General features: G+C 34.9%; 2 protein-coding genes and 1 long non-coding RNA gene across 4 annotated transcripts in view; 2 read left to right on the top strand and 1 right to left on the bottom strand.

The window, feature by feature from the left end:
* The window catches only part of LOC111373789, an 18,116-nt gene extending 10,834 nt beyond the window's left edge, over positions 1-7,282 (bottom strand). The window contains exons 1-4 of one of the 2 annotated variants that reach the window (XR_002699024.1): positions 6,991-7,282; positions 6,675-6,724; positions 4,506-6,514; positions 4,090-4,227 (exon numbers count right to left, since the gene is read on the bottom strand). This is a non-coding gene — a long non-coding RNA (uncharacterized LOC111373789). The remainder of the gene's footprint in view (positions 1-4,089; positions 4,228-4,505; positions 6,515-6,674; positions 6,725-6,990) is intronic. The other variant, XR_002699025.1, reaches the window with a different exon arrangement.
* Positions 7,283-11,191: 3,909 nt separating this feature from the next.
* LOC111373784 lies at positions 11,192-17,920 on the top strand. The gene is made up of 6 exons (XM_022996345.1): positions 11,192-11,289; positions 11,415-11,543; positions 14,615-14,828; positions 16,358-16,403; positions 16,543-16,584; positions 17,681-17,920. The coding sequence occupies exons 1-6, from the start codon at positions 11,192-11,194 to the stop codon at positions 17,710-17,712; spliced, it is 561 nt and encodes a 186-aa protein (XP_022852113.1). The 3' UTR covers positions 17,713-17,920.
* A 1,704-nt stretch (positions 17,921-19,624) lies between these two features.
* Positions 19,625-21,699, top strand: part of LOC111373798 (ATP-dependent zinc metalloprotease FTSH, chloroplastic-like) — a 2,674-nt gene continuing 599 nt past the window's right edge. The window contains exons 1-3 of the mRNA XM_022996361.1: positions 19,625-21,146; positions 21,204-21,219; positions 21,371-21,424. Of these exons, the coding sequence (XP_022852129.1) occupies positions 19,834-21,146; positions 21,204-21,219; positions 21,371-21,424 (1,383 nt within the window). The 5' untranslated portion in view covers positions 19,625-19,833. The remainder of the gene's footprint in view (positions 21,147-21,203; positions 21,220-21,370; positions 21,425-21,699) is intronic.

The following is a 21,699-nucleotide window of genomic DNA, read 5'->3' as shown; positions in this document are numbered from 1 at the left end:
GTTCTAGCCCTCTTACTGCGCCCTGGTTTTTCCTCATTTGAAGATCCATTTGCAGATTCATAAGTTCTCTTATTTGAACTTGGTGTTTCCCTATCTTTGTAAGGAAATATGTTTTCAAAGAATACCGCATTCCTTGATTCAATTATGGTACCCTTGTATACATCTTGAGTATCGGATTTGTGTACTAGGAAACGATATGCACTACTATTATTGGTGTCTCCAATAAATATGCAATCGATCGTTTTGAGACCAATTTTAATTTGTTTAGGCTTGGGTACTTCAACCTTTGCCAAACACCCCACACTTTTAAGTATTGATAGGAAGGAAAATGACCTTTCCATAACTCATATGGTGTCTCTTCCATTTTCTTAAGCGGTATCCGATTGAGAAGACTATTTACCGTTAAGATAGCTTCCCTTCACAAGTTTTGAGGTAAACCCAAAATTATTAACATTGCATTCATCATCTCTTTAAGAGTTTAATTTTTGCGTTCAGCAATTCCATTCGATTAAGGAGAGTATGGAGCCGTTGTTTGATGAATGATTCCATGTTCGAAACAGAATTCTTCAAATGGTGCCCCATATTCACCTCCTCGATCACTACGAATTTTTTAATTCGTTTGTCAAATTGCGTTTCAACTTCAGCCTTATATTGTTTAAATACATTTAAGGCTTCGTCTTTGCTTCTTAAAAGAAAGACATAACAATACTTTGTACAATCATCGATAAAAGTTATAAAGTATTTCTTACCACCTCTAGTTTGAACGAATTTCAAATCACATATATCACTATAGATTAATTCTAGAGGTACCGTGTTCCTTTGAATTGAATGGAACGGTGTTTTAGCCAATTTTGCTTCAACACATATTTTGAATTTGTGATTAGGATCAATTTCAAGCGCCGAAATTCAACTTTGATTCATAAGTTTGCGCAATGAATTATAATTCGCATGTCCTAATCAATTATACCATAAACAAGACTCAAGCAAGTAAACATAATTTGTTACTGTATTCAAAATGCCTTGTTTCGGTACAACAGTTAGAATGTTCATCTTGAACATTGCGTCATATATGTATCATTTTCCTATATACATCTCTTAGACAACACAAATTTATCGGATACAAATACAAGTTTGAAACCATTTTAACTAAGAAGAGATCCAGACACAAGATTCTTTCGAATATCCGGCACATATAGGACGTTGTTGAGGACTAGCTCTTTTCCAGATGTCATCTTTAAAGTGACTTTGCCTTGTCCTTCAATCTTGGAACTTGAAGCATTCTCCATGAATAGTTGCTCCCGTTTCAGTTCTTGATAGTTGTAAAACATTGCCCTATCAGCACACACATGATGGGTTACACCGATATCTACCCACCATTCCCTTATGTTTCCAACCATGTTGCATTCGGACACAATTGCAGATAGACTCATCTCCTGCATTCATTTTGAAAGGTTGTCCTTCTCAATCATGTTGGCTTGAGCAGGTTTCCTAGGCTTTCGACATTCATTTGAACGATGTCCGGGCTTTCCACAATTATAGCATTTTCCTTCGAACCTTTTCGCCTTCTTGGAGTTATCTCTACGCGGTGCATCGTTTGAGATTTTTCGTTTCTTGTTCAAAGGCCTTTCTTCTGTTTCAACAAAGTTTGCTTCAAGTTGGTCAATATTTCTCCTTTCATTTTTCCTATTGTCTTCTTCAATTCTCAAGCGAACGATCAATTCTTCCAAATTCATCTCCTTATATTTGTGCTTGAGATAGTTCTTGAAATCTCTCCACATAGGAGGGAGTTTCTCAATGATGGTAGCCACTTAAAAGGATTCACTTAGTTCCATCTTTTCGGCATGTATGTCGTGCAAGAGGACTTGAATTTCTTGCACTTGGCTTATCACAGTTTTGATATCTACCATTTTGTAGTCCAAAAACTTGCCTACAATGAACTTCTTGGTTCCGGCATCCTTAGTCTTGTATTTATTTTCCAAAGAATCCCACAATTCCTTAGCTGAGTTTTTAGAACTATACACCCCATATAGTGTATTGTCCAACCCATTCAAAATGTAGTTTTAGCATAGAAAGTCTAAGTGCTTCCATGCATCCAATGCAATAATCGACTCACGATTATTTTCTCCCTCTTGTACAGATGGTGCGGTCTCTTTTAAGAACTTTGCCAAATTTAGGGTAGTGAGATAGAATAACATCTTTTGTTGCCGTCTTTTAAAATCCACGCCACTAAGCCCCCGTTTGAGCTCCATTATTTCTCATTACATTAAATTAAGTTTTTCTCTCTCATACTTTTAACCACACAATCTTCAATAAAATAATATTACACTTATATCAAAAACTTTTCAACCACTCATTTTTTAAAAAAAACACTATTCATCTCATTATAATCTACAAATAATGGGGCTCAAACAGCCCCTAAATTTTTTCGATTTTTCACCATGCGGGATTGAAGTGTTTATCGCCATAGTCGTAACCATGTTTGTACCTTTTTGACTTGAAGCCTCTACAGTACTCATTTCTGTTACAAAAACAGAAGGTTATCACAACGCAAAGTAAGGGAAAGGAACAATGCACAAAGACTATTCCAAAATGAAGAACAAAGTATGGGTTAAACCAAAACAAAATCAAAACAACCACCGACAAATATTGTCTTAAGATTGTTGGTTCTGGAGTTTATGCGAGTGATATGGTGGTTGTTGATGTTTGTATCAAAACAAATTACTGTTTAACCCGTAGGAGCATGATCAAACTATCGATATGTAAACTTGGAAAGTGTAGTACAAAATCACAAAATAAAGGTATCAAAATGAAACAAGAAAAGGAGAAGAAAAAGAAATAAAATCCGAGGCAAGTGATGACACTTTCTCCTTAAGACAATATTGTCCCGCTATGGTGCTCATGATTGACAGTACTTGTCTTCCAAGATACAACGGATGTTTAATCTTGTGGTAGCAGCACTTCACACCACAAGAACTGACGAATCGACGAAATTTCTCCCTCTACAAAGGGATTTTATGTAAGAAAAAGGGAGAGAGATTTTGCAAGAGAAGACGAGTACTCAATGCAAAATATAAGTTGATGTTCTCCTAGGGACATCCAAGGGGTCCTATTTATAGAGGAGGAAGGGGTGTGGAAGAAGTAGTGTGGGCCAAATCGTGCAATCTTTCGAATAGTTGCAACATTCCATTTTCGCTAGCTTTTCACTCGAGCAGCGCTTCAAAAATCCGAGCAAAACATACTTTGCTCACTTTTTGCTCGAATTTCGCTCGAGCGAACGAGACTGTCGCTCGAGCGAACATCAAGCGACGATGACGCTGTTGCTCGAAAGAACATCGAGCGACAGTGTATTTTAGCCCTTTTCCACCGTATTTTCCTCCAATATTTGGACCACAATTTCTCATTCACCCGGAATTAGTTTCTAATGTCCAAATATACTACGATCATCTAATCGATGAGTAGAACATGTTGGCTTTACTTTTGTAATTTGACCATCGGATCAAGTTCGAACATTCGGCCGAAGTTGACACATTAGTTACACTTTCCGATTTCAATTTTTACTTAACCAATTTTCGATCTTTCAAGTTAATTTGGAAACCAATTTCCAACAGTCAGCAAGTTAAAGAACAATTTAATCCCAATGTAGGTGCAATAGGAAAAGACTAAAAGAAATTTCAATCAAGCAACCTCAATTTGCAAAATAGTAGGTATACATTGAACAAATAAAAAAGAAGATGGCTCCACGACAACAACTCTTTCAGCAAATCAATGAACCATAATTATTGCATTAGATAGAAAAATAGGATACAAAATCATTGTATTCATTGGATGTTTGGCCACAAAAAATGGATCAGTTCGACCAAGAATGGTCTAATAATGTGTAAGAAATAAAATATTTAGACTCCATAGCAAAATTAGGAACTCGGTTTAACGTCCACAATTAAATCAACCGATTTAACATAAAAAACTGATTTACCCATAAAATTTATTCATTCTTTAGTTTGAAGTCTTTTTAATGTCTGTTAGACTCTTTGAAATGAAAATTTCATTAGAAACTTGCCTCCAATACATCTGCCAATAATATATACTTACAGCTATGACTTGTGAATTTGAGAATTGTGTCATCATTGAATATTGTACATGTGGCGAGGACTGAACGAATGGTGTGTCGGGTCGAAGATTGTTTTTTGCTGCTCTCGATCTCTATCCTTTGCTGGAAGTCGATGCTGCCTGCATGACATGAGAATAATTGACATTTTCACTTCGTTCAAATTTATGTACGACACATGATAAAAATGTGTGAAAGAAAAATAACATTTTTTTTCCTTTGAGCTTGACTCCAATGAGCTTTTATGACGAAGTTTCTTTGGTGCATCCTTTCTTTTTGAACATTTAGGATTTTGTATTGTACCACTGCCAGTGTCATGTGATGCTCTAGATTGTGAATCTAAATGCAAACTAGGCTGCGAACCTAAATGCAAATTAGATTGCGAAATGCTATTACTTACCCAACTCGTCTTCGTAGACATCATGTCTTTGGACTACGATTGAATCCAATCTATTATCGCACGAGTTCGCTCTTCATCGTTGGCAGCACTGTTTGCCAACATCGCGAACACTTCACCCATTTTATCATACCTCAACTGGCTAGGAGTGCTAACCAAACCGGAGTAATTCACAACAACCCTCGTGTGGGCTCTACTAATATCTCGTCTCCATCTCTTCAATATGTTCCTCTCCAATAGTGATGTGACGCCATGACGCATCAACACTGATATGTCATGTCTACACAAAATGCTACGAAACTTGAATAAGTGGCAACTGCAAATAACATTGCAATCCTCTGCTCGAAATGTGACTGAAAACTTTTTCTTTCTAACATTTTCTTTGTAAATGACATCCTCCTCAACCTCATACAACTTCTCCGAACATATATCAAATGCAGATATCATATCGCAGTAGACATTCCCAGTTATCTCATCTTGAAATCCCCAAAATTTTGAAATGGTATAAACAACCTGGAATTGCTTTTCCATTTCATATTTTGTTGCACAGAATACCATCTATGAGTAAGACTTGAAATCTGTTTGGAATTCCTTCTCAAATTTATTTCGTAATGCTCGCTTATATTGTTCGACGAACTATTTCAACGATATCTTAGAATGCACATAACCATCGAAGAACACATTCATACTCTCACTGCGCTGAGTTATTGACATCTCCGCCTAAAATGTTGTTTTTAAATAACATGGCACCCAACGACCCTTGTTCTCAAACAACCCCAACAACCAATCATTCTTATGTAAGTTATATGTATCAAGCATAGCTTTCCAACCTTCTTAGAATTCCTCAACGACTTGTGTATCATACACTAAGCTATGTATAGACAAAAAAATGGAGCCCTTCTGAACGTGGTACCCAAACTTCTCCGGCAACTTTTTCAATATATGCCACAAACACCATCTATACCTCGACTTTGGAAAGACTATCGCAATTGCATTTTGCATAGTCTTGTCTTGATTGGTAATGATTCCATTTGGTGCTTGACCATGCATACACTACATCCATGTCCTGAATAGCCAAACAAATGTATATGTATCTTCATTTGCCAACAAACCACATCCAAAGAGTGTTGATTGTCCATGATGACTTACTCCAAGGAAGGGGGCAAAAGGCATGCCGTATTTATTTGTGAGCTAAGTGGTATCAAACGTCACTGCATCCCCGAACTCCTTATATGCTTGCCTACACTTCTTATCTGCCCAGAAGAGATTCCTAATCCGTGACTCTTCATCTAAATCCATATAGAAGTAAAAACCTAAGCACTGTGCTTGCATTTGTGAAAGGTAGGATTGTATTGTCGCAACATCTCCTTCACCGAGTCTTAATCGCCTCACTTGTTCAATGTAATTTTGACAATCTTTTTCCACGCAAGTCATGTTCTCATACCCGTCTGCTTCAACAACTGATGAGTTGTAACTCTTGTGCAAAGGTATTCCAGTCATATCGTTCACTTCGAGCTTGCGTTTGACATTTGCACTCAATTCTCGATTGCAACGATACAATCTGGATTTTGAAGGACTAGTTTTATGATTGTGTTTGAGATCAATTGTGCGAATTTTCCAAATTCGACGAATATCGAAGTAGCAGTAAGTCTTTCTTTGCAACCTGTCTGAATTGTTGGATGCGGCTTCAAAGAAGCACCTGCATTACTACTTCTCCAGCCCTCACGACAACATGTCAACGTAACGTAATTCACTACTCCATCTTCTCCCTTTCTAGAATTCTTCCTCCTAACCGGAAAACCTACGTGATACGCATACCTCTTATAAAACTCATACACCTCTTTCTCATCTTTGAACTCCATACCAATTTGGCACAATCACGCCATCTCCTCCTATGATATCATCGTCTAATGTGACAACATTGTTTGTATTATTGACGACATTCTCCGTATTGTTGTTATTATTGGATTCTACTAAAACTTCATTGTCCAATACTTCCACAACCTCTTTTCCTGCATCATATTAAATGACAATATTAATTTTGAGTATTGTTCAAATGTTCATGGAAATCTTGCTTCAATAATATTAGAAATGAAATAAGAAATTTGCCCGAGCAGTGAAAATACATAGGTTTCGAAATAGTGCAACTTCGAAAAATTACAATGACATTACCTTTCTCCATCATTCTGTCCATCCATATGCCACCAAGTTGTTTCCAGATTCTATACACATTTTAGACAGTATGATCTTAATGGACACTAATTTAAAAAATAAAATAATAATAATAATTATTCGAACACAAACACAAACCCAACCCTGAATGAATTTAACATCATAAAAGGATAAAAGGATAAAAGAAGAGATTTTCTAATTTTTCTTCCACAAAATGTCAAATAATTACAATGAGAATAATTACGTTAAACATCTAAAGTGAAAATCTGCAGCATTTTGCGTCGAAATGGGTAATGTTCCTCATCAAAATAATTACCTTTCACAAGTGAAGTAGCTAAATCCCCGTCGGAAGAAACTAGTTTGATTGCATGGTCGCGGTCTCCTTCAGCCGAAAGTCTTAGGTGAATCGGAAGGTTTCAAGCTCGGGTTAACGAAGGAAGCATGTGGACATAATTTATTTTGGTGGAAAACAAGTTCTTACCTTCAATCCCACACTCAGTCCGGCGATTTTTCTCCGAATTTTGGTGGAAAATTTCGGAGGGTTTTTCTCTGAATTTTACTTTTCTGTGTGCAAGGGACCCCGAAACCCAGTTAGACAAATATGGGTTGTTTAGAATATTCAACAGTGTTAAAGGCAAGCATGATTTTCCCACCAATTTAAGTGGTCACGTGACCAAAAAATTCACAAAGCTGTGCACAGCAGTGTACAAGAGGCATTATTGTACACAATATACGTTGCACAAGATAAAGCAGAATTTGATGCTAGTAAATCTTAATTTAATAATGATATGGTTAATCCTTTTTCACATTTAGATAATTGTGACTATATAATAACATATTATTTTCTTTTGCTAATTATTTAAAAGGCACATTTTTAAAACATAAAATAATACATATTAAACTTGTTTCTTTGAATTGAAATAACTTGGACTTAACTTATATGAACTTACATTTTCTCAAGCCCAATCTATATTATTTAATGCGAGCTACAAAATGAGCTCTATATTGATATCATTTTTTGACATTATATGGAAGCCTACTTTTAAATATTACATTTCAAAAATCAAAATTATAATTTACATATACAAAAAATAGATGATAATATAATATTTAATATTAAATAATAGTATTATAAAATTCAATTAATTATATACTCACATCCCAAATCCTAATATTTATTTCATTCATCATTTTCAATCAATTTCCTCGCTCTCTCTACCATGCCTCTTCTTCTCTCTATCTTACCGAGCACCGCCATCGACAGCCATCATCGCAGATCGAGCAGTGCATTGCTATTATGACGACATCCCTGTAGTGATCTATGATTTGGGTTTGGTTGTTGATCTACGTTGGACTCGATGCGTCTGTGTTGGGCAGTGTTGGTGGGTGGTGGCAGAGGCGCCTCGTCCAGTAAATGGTGGTGGCGATGGTTTTTGTTTGTGGTGATAGTGGCGGATTTAGTGGTGGATCTGGTAATGGATGTGGGTTTTGTAGGACCGACGATGAATTTGACAATGGGGACGAGAGTGGTGATTTTGTTGATACAGACGGTGATGCGCATTGGTTTTTATTGACCTAGGCGGTGGTGTTGGATTTGGCTATGGAGGCAAGTTTTGTTGGACCGACGATAGATTTAACGATGGTGTTGTCGGATTTGGTGATGACGATGACAATGATTTTGTCGATATAGACAATGGTGAGCGGTGATTTTTTTTTATGTAGGCAGTGGTGGTGATGGTTTTTGTTGACACATTTTGCCCGACTTTCGAGACTAGGCGTCACATAGACGAATTGTTTAGAGCACTGATTATAATAAAACAAAGCTAAATATGTCAACATCACAATTTTTAACAACTATATAATATTTTAATTACAATAAAGTTTCATAATCTTTACACGGTATATCATTTATATCCCCATCGTATTTTCATCACATTCATAATCTCATACTAACACTTGTCCTTGATTACGATTTTTAGATTAAAAAAATTAATTAAGATATTGTGAAAAAAAAAACATATTTCTTCATTATATTTCTAAATAAGTGAACATAAATAAAATAAAATTGAGACTAATTATTTGTCCTTCGTTTTAAATCATGCTAATTGTGTTTTTGGACGAAAATCGTGATAAATAACAAGATTTGCTAGTTAATGGAATGATTAAATTAAGAATGTGATAAAAAAAGTATAAATATGATAAAATTTAAGATTTTTTAATATAATTAAAATGTGATGTATTTATAAAAGATATTATGTGAATTTATTATAATGAGGAAATTAGGCTTCCTATTCTAAAAAGTGAACAAATTTGATTAAAACACTTAAATAAATTAAAACATCTAATGACCATAATAATTACGCCCTGAAATCTCCCAAAACCCTTAGTGTTGCTCCCATGGCTTCCAAACCCATTTACCCTTCTCTCCCTTTCTTTCTATCTTCAAAAACCTAATTAAAAAAAATCCCTAATTGTCGTCTCCTTCACCAAACCTCGATTTCAAGTGAAAACTCACATCCGACACGGATTTGGTCGGTGATTATGGAGCCGGGTCCCATTTCCAGCAGAGATAGAAAGCAATTTTGGTGAGAAATTGCTGGGAAATGTAGACACTGAGCATAAGATTTTGATTCTAACTGCTGTTGCTCTATCTCTTTCGCAACAACAATGTACTCCATTTTTCATATAGATAAGTCTTGGTGTACATAAAATATGTACATAAGGGCTTTCACACCCCTCACATGGGGTGGGGCTCACCTCGTGCAGGTCTCACCTCACGTGAGAGGTGTGGACACCCCTATGTACCCAGATTATGTACACCAATCGTAAATGTTCTCATCTTTAGCAACCTATACCTGAGGATGAAGCCAATAAGATGCTGTTCAATTCTTGGCGATAGCTCTCAATTCTCCATTCTAGTTTTCCACTCTACCTGTCAAGAGTCATCTTCCACTAATACCAATTTGTCGAACTCCTGTATCAATGGCTGTTTTCCAATCGAAACAAGAGCAAATATGAAGACAAAAACTAGAAACAATACATCTTTGACTAAACTTTTAATTTGTTTATAAGAATTTCTTTTGGATATTAAATTCTATCAATTTTGAGTGATAAATATCAATTTTTTTTTAATAAAAGTACACATTGTATGTTATTTTTTAATAAAAAAGTGACATAGAGTGTTTGTCACCCTTTTTTTTCGATCACTTTTCTTGAATTTGTGTCACTTTTTAAATCTGTCTTTTTTTTTTTTAGTTTGTCACTTTTTGAGTGTTGTCACTTTTTTTTTTCTATCACATTTTTTTTATTTGTGTAACTTTTTAGAATTCGTCACTTTTTTGAATTTTTGTTATTTTTATTAGTATTTGTCACTTTTTAAAAAATCTCGTCACTTCTTTTTATTGTTTGTCACATTTTTTCACTCATCTTCTTGATATTTATCCTTCTTTTTAGTAACAAACATCAATTTTTAATAAAAGTGAAGCCTCTGTTCAATACATCATGACGGAAGCTAACTTTGGCTTGTTAATCCGATCAGTTCATCGATGGTCTGCAAGTATGATGGTCCTAGATACCTAACATAATGTATGAAAGGATCTTTGAACAAGCATAGACTGGTCTGAAAATCCTTAACAAAGACGTCTTTCATTTGTTTTCGGAAAAAAATGAAGAATTTCTTGGGAATCCTACAAGATCCGTTCATAAGCTGTGTTCAGGGGGATTATTGTCTATCGTTGGCCTCTATGGTAGAGTAGTGGCAGCGAAATGGGATGTGCCAGAACTAATAACATTCAAGATTATGCAGGATTATACACGAAAGATCCTTTTTTGACTCTCTCTTTAGTCCAATCCAAATATGCATGATAGAATCAAAGTGATTTTTACTTCAATTTTTTTAATAAAATGTGTCAATTTTATTTTTTTACTAAAAAGTGACAATTTTTATTAAAAAAAGTGACATTGTGTCACTTTTTAATATTACACAATATTATTTACTTTCAAAAAACTTTTCATATAATTTTTCAAAAAACCTTTAACTTTAAGGGTATTTTTGTCACCCTAATATAAAAAGTTTTTGCGTAAGCAACATTTTTAAAATGAGTTGGACTTGGGGTTTTCCCCAATGTTCATGACCATTTTTTTTATAGCTTGACAATCCAATTTGGTCCAACTAAAGATTGGTAAAAGAGGAAATTACAGAATCATAGGTACTTGGAGATCCCAATGCAAGAGTCAGGTTCCAAAATTGTTTATGCAAATTTTAGGTTTCAATTTAATTATTATATATTTAAATATTAAATTAAAACACAATAAAAGCCGATTTCAACTCCCATTTAGCAAACCCTAGATCTCTCTCCCTCTCTCAATTTCATCTTTATCCCTCTCCCTACGCACACTCTCTCTATTCTAGCCGGTTGATCGGCGCCTTGCAGTGGCTCCATCAGGGAAGGTGGAGCGGCGCACTGTGATGGTGTCCTAGTTTTGTGATTGCGGTGGTAGTGGAGGTGTGCTGTTCTATGGGGGGGGAATGGAGATCTCGACGCGGTGCTGTGCGCGATGGCTGTAACGACATGGTGATGGCACAGATCGAGGCTGCAGTGATTTTATGTTTTTGGTGGTTTTAGGATTATTGTTGTGGCTACGGCGGCGACAACATTTATTGGCGCAGGTTGTGGAGGTGGTTGATTTGTGGTGTATTTGTGCTGATTTGTGTCATTTCTGTGTGTATGGATCTAATAGTGGTAGTTGTGGTATTTTTGTTGGCAATGTGTTGGATCTAGTGATGGCGACATTGTTGGTGGTGGTGACCATTTGGTTGCTCTGTGACCAATCATTGGTGGTGGATTGGGTTCGGCAATGGAGTATTTGGTATATGTGACCAACGATTTGGCATGTGACCTTAAAATTTGACAATCTGTGATCTCAACGATTTGGTCTGTGACTTTGAAATTTGATAATCCGTGACTCTGTGACCTCTAAAATTTTTGATCCGTGACATCGAAATTATTTGTGACTTATAAATTTTTTTATATATGACCAGTAAATAAATTTGTGACCAATTAATTTGATGATATGTGATTAGTAAATAAATATGTGATCATTAATTATTTAACTGTGATTTTAATATATTTATTTAATAAATATTTTTTAATTAATTAAATACAAAGCTGAATTTTGAATTTTCAAACTTCTTACCTAATTTTTGAAATGGTGTAAAGGATGCACGTAAAATATGAATTTTTCCCAAAAGAGGAAAATGAAGTATGGCCCAACTAAACTTTTCCCTGATGCAATTAATCTAGTGTAACTTTTATATTTTCAAAATACTATATATTTCTCAATTAAGAATAAGAACAAATTATTTGTTTAAAGGGTAATTGGCACAAAACATCCCTACCTTTCAAGATTTTTGTGGAAAACGTCAGTACCTTTTATTTTTTGGCAATTTCACCCCCCCACCTTTGCCTTTTATTGCGAAAAACGTCCCTACATCCACTCCCCGTTAAAATGCACCATTAAATCAAAGAAAATGAGTTTTTTTTTTTTTTTTTTCAAAAGGCAAGGATAAGATTGTCCAAACACATTGGTTCTACATTGAGGCTTCATTGCCGCCTTCTTCAAATGTTATGCATAACTAAAAAGTAATATGAAAATAAATAAAATAATTTGTAAAGAAATATTTCATTCAATACATAAGGAAAAATGATAGAAATTATTATATCTATGGTTGAGCTTCATTATAGATACTGTAATGCTTGATTGTTAAAATTTTTTTGACAATGTATATGAAAAGAATGAATATGTGGTCGATAAAATTGAAATGTTCATTCCCATTTTGTTCTTACGAAAGGTGTAAATAAAGGGTAAAGTGAGAAGATCAATTAAAATGTGATTATGTGAATGGGCAATACTTAGAAATGGAAAAGATGAAGAAGATAAACGGGTCTTCTTCCCAATTTAATGTGAAGTTGAACTTATGGTGACAATCCCTATCTTTATATTGTCTTGCGCAAAACATCCATACCTTTATATCGTCTTTGTGCAAAACACCCCTATCTTTTCATTGTATTTGCGCAAAACATCCCTACCTTTGTTAAAAATTGTGAAAATCGTCTCTACATATTTTAAGGCAGAGACAACCCTGTTTATATATCCTGCAATGGAATTTCCCTAAGACGCATTTCGAACACAGCAAAATCAGTAATCAACGACTAAGCTCAATTACCAAACCCAGCAAAATCAATACTCAACAAACAACATTAATAACCAAATATATCAAAACCGGTACTTAACAATTAACATCAATAACCAAACCCACTGCGAAGAAAAAATAAGGGCCACATAATCAGAAAGTGCTTTTTGGACATCAATAACCCAACCCATTGATGCGTTATGAAGGGGCGGGATTGAAGCCAACGAAGAGAAATGTGTTTGGACGATCTTAACCCTACCTTTTGATTATAAAAATTCCAATTTCCTTGATTTAACAGTACATTTTAATGGAGGGTGGATAGAATGACGTTTTGCGCAATAAAAGGCAAAGGTGATGGTGAAATTGTCAAAAAATGAAAGGTAAAGGCTTTTTCACAAAAAGTTTGAAATGTAGGGACGTTTTGTACTAATTGCCCTTGTTTAAAAATAATTTATTGATGGACCTAAAATTGTATCTTCAAATAATTTAGTGAATATTATAAAAAAAAAAACTTAAAGAACAAGCATTTTTCGTAATTGACACACTTTTTCCCCTTAAGTATAAAACACATAGGAAAGATAAACTTAAATAATTAAATTTGGTTCAATGATTTTTTTTTTTTTTTTACAAGAAAATGGATTTCAGGTGAAAAAAATATTCAGGTGGAATCACTTTGTGCACTAAGAAGAAAAAGATTAGTTTTCTTCTAGCTACAAATTTTTTTTACTTAAAGTAAAAATAAAATAAAAAAGTCAAGAAAATATAGTTTAAAATTATAGAATTATGCTACAATCACATGATGGTCGACATAATGTTACATGACATGTTAGCATTGGATTGTTTTAAATATGATAAGTTTTTTGTCCAATTACATCTTGCTAAATCACATTATGTCACTTCATTGTCAACCACTTCCATTACAGTGGAATAACCATAAATTATATTATAAAGACAAAAGAAAGGTTGAGAAATTCATATTTGTATATTGGATGATAAGACTTACATAAATTTTAAAAATGAGATAATACTAGTGTAGTTTACTCTAATAAATGTTATAGACACAATTACCTCTTGTTTAATTTAATCCATTAAAAAAATATAATTCTATTGACTAAGAGCCTATTTGAAATTGTCAAATTGATGAAGAATACATGGTCAAAAAATAAAAATAAAAAAATTTAAGATTGTGTGTAATATTATTTTATTTAAAAATGTATGGTTGAAGAGAGAAAAATGAATTTCAATAATAATGGGAATAAATATAATTATTATCGAGAACTCATTCTTATTTGGAATTCAAAGATTTCGAGAAATAGATTGGGAATAATGCTACTAAAGATGTATATGTTAAAGAATGATAAAGAAGATAGCAGCAATTTTTTCAATTTAAAGATAAATTTCAACGTGTTTTGATCATAATTAATTGTTGACATTGAACTGCATTAAAATCTGAATTTTATTTTTCACCAAAAATGAACATATATGTTTCACTTGATAGACAATCGAACATATTGAAATTGGCACAATTATAAACAATTTAGCCTCCGTTCATACACAATTTAATTTATAAATAAATAAAAATTAAAAATGAATAAGTGAATGATACTTATTGATACAAATATCGACGACTTAGAAATACCAAATTCGCTGATTACATATCAAATTAAAATAATTGTTGAAAAATAAAAGGATTGAATTGAACAAATCAATAATTAAGGGAATATTTGAGATTTTCCCAAACCTGAAGGGCCAGAATTCCTATTTTGACATCTCATTTTCCCCCTTTCTTACAAATAGACCTGCACCTTTCGATTACAACTCAAACAAATTCTGTAGTGAAATCAGGCCAAGAGGAGTATGGGAGGAGGACACGGCCACGGCGTAACGTACAAAGGCGTAACATTGCACCAACCCAAGCGGTGGCATACTGTTACTGGCAAGGGCCTATGTGCCGTCATGTGGTAAATTCATTCACTCGATCGCGATCATGAGTCGAAAGATGTTGCTTTAATTTCTTATTGATTATTGTAATTACTTTAGATCTGGTGTGCATAGAAAATTGTGTAACTGTTTATTCGTTTCAGGTTTTATTTTATTTTTGCTAATTGAAGATGGAAGTGTATATAACCACTGAATTTATGACCTATTTATGAGAAATTTAGTCAAGAATATGGGTGATGGTTTATTTTTGGGTACATTTCCTTTTGGGTAGGAAGGAAACCACATACAAACCAAATAATACTTCAGACCCCCATAGCTAACCCACATATATGTATATATATGTATGTATGTATATATGTATACAGATATACATGTATATATGTATACATATATATATTCTAATAATTAATTGTAGTATATTCTAATAATTAATTGTAGCTTAGTGGCTACTAACCACCCACTTAGTGGGTATTAACCACTCACACACATTTTTGGAGCATTTTCCCATGTTGACATGATGAGGTGTCTTTGCTGTTATTATGCTTAAGAAAGTGTAGCAGTAGATAAATTTCCACCGCACACAATATTGGAGCTTTGGAAATTAGATTATCTCTTTTGTCACAATAGGGCTGGAATTATTTCCATGTTGTACTAAAATAATGCTTGAGGTATTGAAGAACGAGTATTGTGGCCGTGCTCCTAATGTGCTATGAGTCTATACGCTCAAACAGGGGTTGGAATATGACGAATGACTGTAAATGTGGGCCCACCATCATATCTTTCTCCAGTAAGGTTGCATGTTTATATTTTGAAGTCTTTCTGAGTGTTCTTTTGCAAGGGTCCTTGTTATAAAGGTTCTGCTGAAGGCATTGTCCAATAAAAGGCATTTTCACCATGGGTTGTGAAGCCATACAAATTAATCTTGCACCTAATTTGTCTGAATAAGAGCCCCTTCCCTCCAAAATGAAAAAGAGAAGTAATTCCTATTGAATGGTGATAGATTGTGCCGTGAAGCGGAAAGGTGCAAAAGGAGGATACGCCATTGGGGACTGTTGCCCCATCTTGTTGCCTACATAGTATTCTCCCATATTGCTTGGATTAGTTAGACACTATTTACATTTTTTATGATGAATAAAGGCCTTCTGAATATTCCAGTAGGGAGATTTTATAATGATGCTTAATTATGAGTTGGTTTGTAAAATTGGAAGCCCAATTCACATAGAAATGTTAAGAACATAATCATTTGGATCTCATCAACCGACATTTATTTATTTATTATTACTATTAATCTTTTTTATTATTGATTTTGCCAAGAAAAAAAGTCTTACAGAATATCAATACATGCACAAATCAATGCATGCGATGCATTAACCTTTGTTCTTTCATTATCATCTTGACTGAAAGTTTTAAAGATCTTCTCACAGTAGATTAGTGAAATAACAGTATCCATGATACTCAATATGTAAGCATGTGTGTTCCATGCACTATATTGAAATTTTCTATTATCATATTGCTTTTCAGCTATAAATCGACATGGTTGTTTTTTCAGGTTTTGGATTTTGTACAGGGCAAAGAAAGATGGTCCTGTAGTATTGGTGAGCTAAAATGAATTTTTTTTTTTTTACCCTTTTTATCATTGATTAGAATTTAGATGTGATGTTTTCCTTCTTTTTCTTAATGATTTAGCTGAACGTTTAGCATAAAGATTTTCTCACACGGTTCCCATGCTTTCAGGGCTGGAGGCATCCTTGGGATGGCCACGAAGATCATCATTAGGTAATCTTCCTTTCTTTCTTATCTCTTTCTTTTTTTGGTCTAGAACTAGTAAACCCTACTTCCATCTTGCTAAGAATGACATTATTTCCATATTAATTTATAACAAATAATGGTCTCTCCATAAATATCTTTTTTCATTCCAAATATGATTTCATTTTAAAAAATGCTAACAAACAGCCTCTGCTCAGGTTTTGGTGAACCAAAAAGTAATTACAGTGTGAACAACATAATATCCCTTGATGAAGAGACGTGACTATGTAATCAAATTACAGTTTGTTTTATGGACAACTTCGTGATTTTGATTGGTTTAATGATTGACGTACTACCCTGGTTCCTGACAAGAATTATACTATGAAGATACCTGGCTTCAACATTGATCCCTCATAAGTCATAATAGTATCAATGTGAAATAGGCCACCACACCTAATTGGATTAGGTGTGAGCTTGGGTCACGTGTGCGGAAGGGTCAGCAGATACCATCTCACGTTAGTTGAACAATACTCCCAGAGCACTGGCTAAGTAAAATTGGACAGCTCATTTGACAGTCATTTGATCTTGGGATGGAAGCCCATGTTAACCAACTCATTAGAGAACGAGGGGTAGGATGGGACCAATGTTTACTGATCCAGATGCGTTTATTAAGAATTAGTTAAGAGTAGAATGACATTGATTTTCTTCCCTTTTTCCTGGAGAATAGGAGTGGTGGTAGTGTTAAGTGGATTATTTTGAGAAATATGTGAGCTACACTAAATCTTCAAGAACTTTATGGGAGCATTGGTCCGGTCCTACCCCTTGTCCCATGGTCTTCTCCTTGGCTGTGGTCTGTGGTTTAATGTTTTGTCAGTTTCACCCCTTTGTTGCTGGATAATTTTCTTTTTGAATGGTCGTACACATACTAGTTATGCTACCATAGGCATGAGACGGTAACTGTGCTCGACAGGCATCCTATTTACTGTAATAGTGGTTGTTGCTAATTTTTTAATAAAAGAAATCTAGAAGGGTCCTTGTGAAGTTCACACACAATTTATAGTCGTACTATTTATTTTCCGTATTGTGTTAGATTAATCAAAATTTAACATTGCATACTATGTTGCAGGTTTCCGATGGATAGCCGAAAATGAAATATGAAGCGCTTTACTTATCAGTTCTTGGTATCTTTGTCATTTGGAAATGAACTTGTTTCTGTACAACAATAAGTTGATTGTGTGAAGCGAATGGCTTGAACATGAGATTATGCGCAACTGTTATTTTGTTTGCTGTTTGAATGTTTTCTAAATGCATATTACATTGGATGCTTCTCTTCAATATAGTTTGGTGATCTGCAGTATTGATTTTATTTCTCTTATTATTGATATCCTATTATAAGAACTAGGATTTTTGCTTTACTGAGTTGATAAAATTTGTTTCTAATGCTACTTTAGTGTGGCGTGGCAATACTGTATTGCATTTTTGATGTTTAGTTCAATTGATTTGGGTGGCAAATAATTGTGAACTTGTAGTTTAAATGGTACAGGAAATCTATATTGATCACTACGTGTGTTCTTCACGGGATTGGTCCATGCTAATGGGTTGCGTTCTTCATTAGGGGTGTCTAGTAGCCCATCATGGTATGACCGGTCGAGAGAACGTGAGGTCACCAGGCACAACATCTGTAATCTTCGACTATGGTTGTGCATGAATTTAAGATTTTGTTATTATCAGGACCAGATAAACGACACGAGTGTTGATTATGATTGATGACTTAGAAAATCCTATGGTGTAGTGGGGTTGAGTGTTACCATGTGTATCATTAGTAGATGTTCACCATGAAAGTCGTGGTGTCGTGGACAATTAATTTTTGGTTCATGTTTGGTCCTTATTTTTCGAAAATTCATTTTCAACTCAATTTTTCAATGACATAATTCCTAAACTTTTACTAAAAATCAATTAAATTTTTTATTTTTACTAAATCAAATAGGGGCTTAAGTGCACTCGGGACTCAACTTGTGAAGTCAATTTAACTTCATGCAAGATTGTTAGGCAATTAGCCTAATGAAGGAAAGAACTTTATCCAAGGGTCTCGATTCGGTGAATCCTTTAATCACTATTGTTGAGACTCTATTTGGTCTCAATTTTTAAAATTCATTTATTTTTTTAACTTATTTTCAACCATTAATTTTATGGAATTCATAACTTTCATAAATTTTTCAATTATATTTTTTTCAAATTTTGTCAAAAATTTCTAAAAATTTGATTTAGTCAAACCAAATGGGGTCCCATTCAATGTTTGATTCATTTAAATATGAACAACTAGATCCTTCAATTCAATGCTATTTTCATTCATATTTTATCGGTTCTGATAACTAGCGTTACACCAACTTCATTTTACAAGCATTTTATCTATTAACTATCCAACTGGTCTAATCTTCTAAATATTTGTGCTGAACTTATGTTAAGCACTCGGATGACATGTCACACTATAATAGGTAGTATAATAAATTTTATAAGCCTAAAGCCATAAGTACAGGGAAAATTTGACGGAACTTATATCAACGTTGATGTGACAAAATGTAAGTAGACTGTTTTTTTTTTCCATCTTCTAATAATGTTGCGCCATGTGTTATCTATAAAGTTTTTCTATCAAAAAATTCTGTACTTATAGTATGATTCATTTTGTAATTACCCATTATTTCTCATCACCTATTGTAATGCGCCATTTCACCTTGTGCTTAGTGAGGTAAATTCCTAACTATCGAAAACTCAAAAGTTAAAGTTCTCCGTATCTCTACCAAAATATTGCAATTCTTATCTTCGGAAATTTCTTCTTGAAAGGTGTTCATTACATAACTATTTTATTAATATATTTATTTTTGTTTTACTAAGCTATGTGCTTTATTTTCCAAATTATATACGACATTGATAGTATTTGTATCTAATAATACTATTTTCTTTCCAAGAAAGAAATGAAAAAAATTCTTGCAGAAAATATTATTTTCAAGACTTCTTTTTCTTTTTCATCATACGATAAAAATCAAGAATTAAAGCAGCATTACTGGATAACATTCCACACACGTAGAGGCAACCCAAGCAACATCCCTTTCTATGGTTTCCATTCATTCCTAATTCAATTTTGATTTTTCTCTCTCTCCCATAAAATCACACTCCTAACAAATTTTACATTTCTTTTCCAACCTGCACCAACCCTATAATCTTCAAGATATTGGAAAATTCAAGCATAAGAAAACCTGAAATTGAATTGCAGAACCTCTAATGGCTTTAACATCAACAAACCCTTTACTCTCCTTTAACTTTTTTGGCACCAAAATTTTAATTTCTCCTCCTACACCCAAAACAGTTCCAAGAAAATTCCGAGTACAAGATTCGATTTTTAACAAGAATTCAAAATCTTTGAAGAATGTTCAATCACATGCCACTTTAGCTGCTTTACTGTTTTCTTCGATTACTCCCCAAGCATTGGCAGTAGATAACGCCACCCCACCTGCGGCTTCGCCGCCAGTGCTTCAATCTGAGGCACCCAAGCCTGGTCCGTCGTCTCCCTTTTCACAGAATCTTGTTTTGACGGCCCCAAAGCCACAGGCCCAGTCGACTTCTGACCTCCCTGAGGGATCCAATTGGCGTTATAGTGAGTTCCTGAATGCAGTCAAGAAGGGTAAGGTTGAGAGGGTGAGGTTCAGCAAAGACGGAAGTACCCTTCAGCTTACAGCAGTGGATGGCCACAGGGCTTCTGTGATTCTGCCCAATGACCCGGATTTAATTGACATTTTGGCGATGAATGGTGTTGATATTTCTGTTTCTGAGGGTGATTCAGGAAATGGGTTGTTTAATTTTATTGGAAATCTGATCTTCCCATTCCTTGCCTTTGCTGGGCTTTTCTTTCTGTTCAGGAGGGCACAGGGTGGTCCAGGTGGGCCTGGAGGTCTAGGAGGGCCGATGGATTTCGGCAGGTCGAAATCTAAGTTCCAGGAGGTGCCGGAGACTGGTATCACGTTTGCTGATGTGGCTGGGGCTGATCAAGCAAAGTTGGAGTTGCAAGAAGTGGTTGATTTCTTGAAAAATCCTGATAAATACACTGCTTTGGGCGCAAAAATCCCGAAAGGGTGTCTTCTGGTTGGTCCTCCTGGTACTGGGAAAACCCTTTTAGCCAGGGCAGTTGCTGGTGAGGCTGGGGTGCCATTCTTTTCGTGTGCAGCCTCAGAGTTTGTGGAATTGTTTGTAGGTGTAGGAGCTTCAAGAGTGAGGGATTTGTTTGAAAAGGCCAAATCGAAAGCACCTTGCATTGTGTTCATTGATGAGATTGATGCAGTGGGGAGGCAGAGAGGGGCAGGACTTGGAGGTGGGAATGATGAGAGAGAGCAGACCATTAATCAGCTCTTGACTGAAATGGATGGATTTTCAGGGAATTCAGGTGTTATAGTGTTGGCTGCAACGAACAGACCGGATGTTCTAGATGCAGCATTATTAAGGCCTGGAAGGTTTGATCGACAGGTCACTGTGGATCGGCCTGATGTTGCTGGTAGAGTCAAGATTCTTCAGGTTAGCCAGCTATATTCCCCGAATACCTAGTTTAACTCACAAGGTTGTTTCAAATTCAGCATATTTTCATATTATTAATGCAACAGTATTGATATCATTGGTGTAAGCTGAAAAATTGTTATATATGCATGGAAAAAACTGCAAATTTTAACTGTTTCAAATCCAAGTTTAACAGAATCCTAGCACAATGCTTGCATGAACGATTAGGAGCACAAGTTATTTAGCCTAGTGCTATCTGCTATATGAAATTAAGGATGGCGGATTTGCCATTGGTGGACCTGGTGGAAATCCCTTCCTCGGTCAACAGGTACCTTCTATGCTACTTATTGTTGGACCCTGTGGGGCCTAATTATACTGTAACCTTACTTTGTTATAGTTAAAACACTTGACCCAACGTAGCTCTCTTACCGAGGTTGAACAGCTATATACATTCGTATTCTACACATTCATTCTTGGTCTGGCTGTTGGTCTAGTGAGTCTTCCTAGCCGCCTTGTAGAAAGTCTCAAATTCAGGATCTTCTGTTGTGTGAATTTCCTGAGAAACGAAGTCATAGGCTGTTTTTTTTTTTTTTTTTTTTGGTT

Source organism: Olea europaea, unplaced genomic scaffold (genome assembly GCF_002742605.1).
Source record: "Olea europaea var. sylvestris unplaced genomic scaffold, O_europaea_v1 scaffold1165, whole genome shotgun sequence".
NCBI classification, from domain to species: domain Eukaryota; kingdom Viridiplantae; phylum Streptophyta; class Magnoliopsida; order Lamiales; family Oleaceae; genus Olea; species Olea europaea.
Note: the sequence above shows the minus strand (reverse complement) of the source record. Positions and strands in the feature narration are given on the sequence as shown.

What these genes read in the sequence shown, in the direction of transcription:
- LOC111373784 (XM_022996345.1), top strand. Translation starts at nt 11,192, where the DNA reads ATGGGGGGGGAATGGAGATCTCGACGCGGTGCTGTGCGCGATGGCTGT. An exon ending in GCAGTGATTTTATGTTTTTG is followed by an intron (nt 11,290 to 11,414) that starts GTGGTTTTAGGA and finishes TGGATCTAATAG; the next exon opens with TGGTAGTTGTGGTATTTTTG. An exon ending in GTTCGGCAATGGAGTATTTG is followed by an intron (nt 11,544 to 14,614) that starts GTATATGTGACC and finishes CCAAACCTGAAG; the next exon opens with GGCCAGAATTCCTATTTTGA.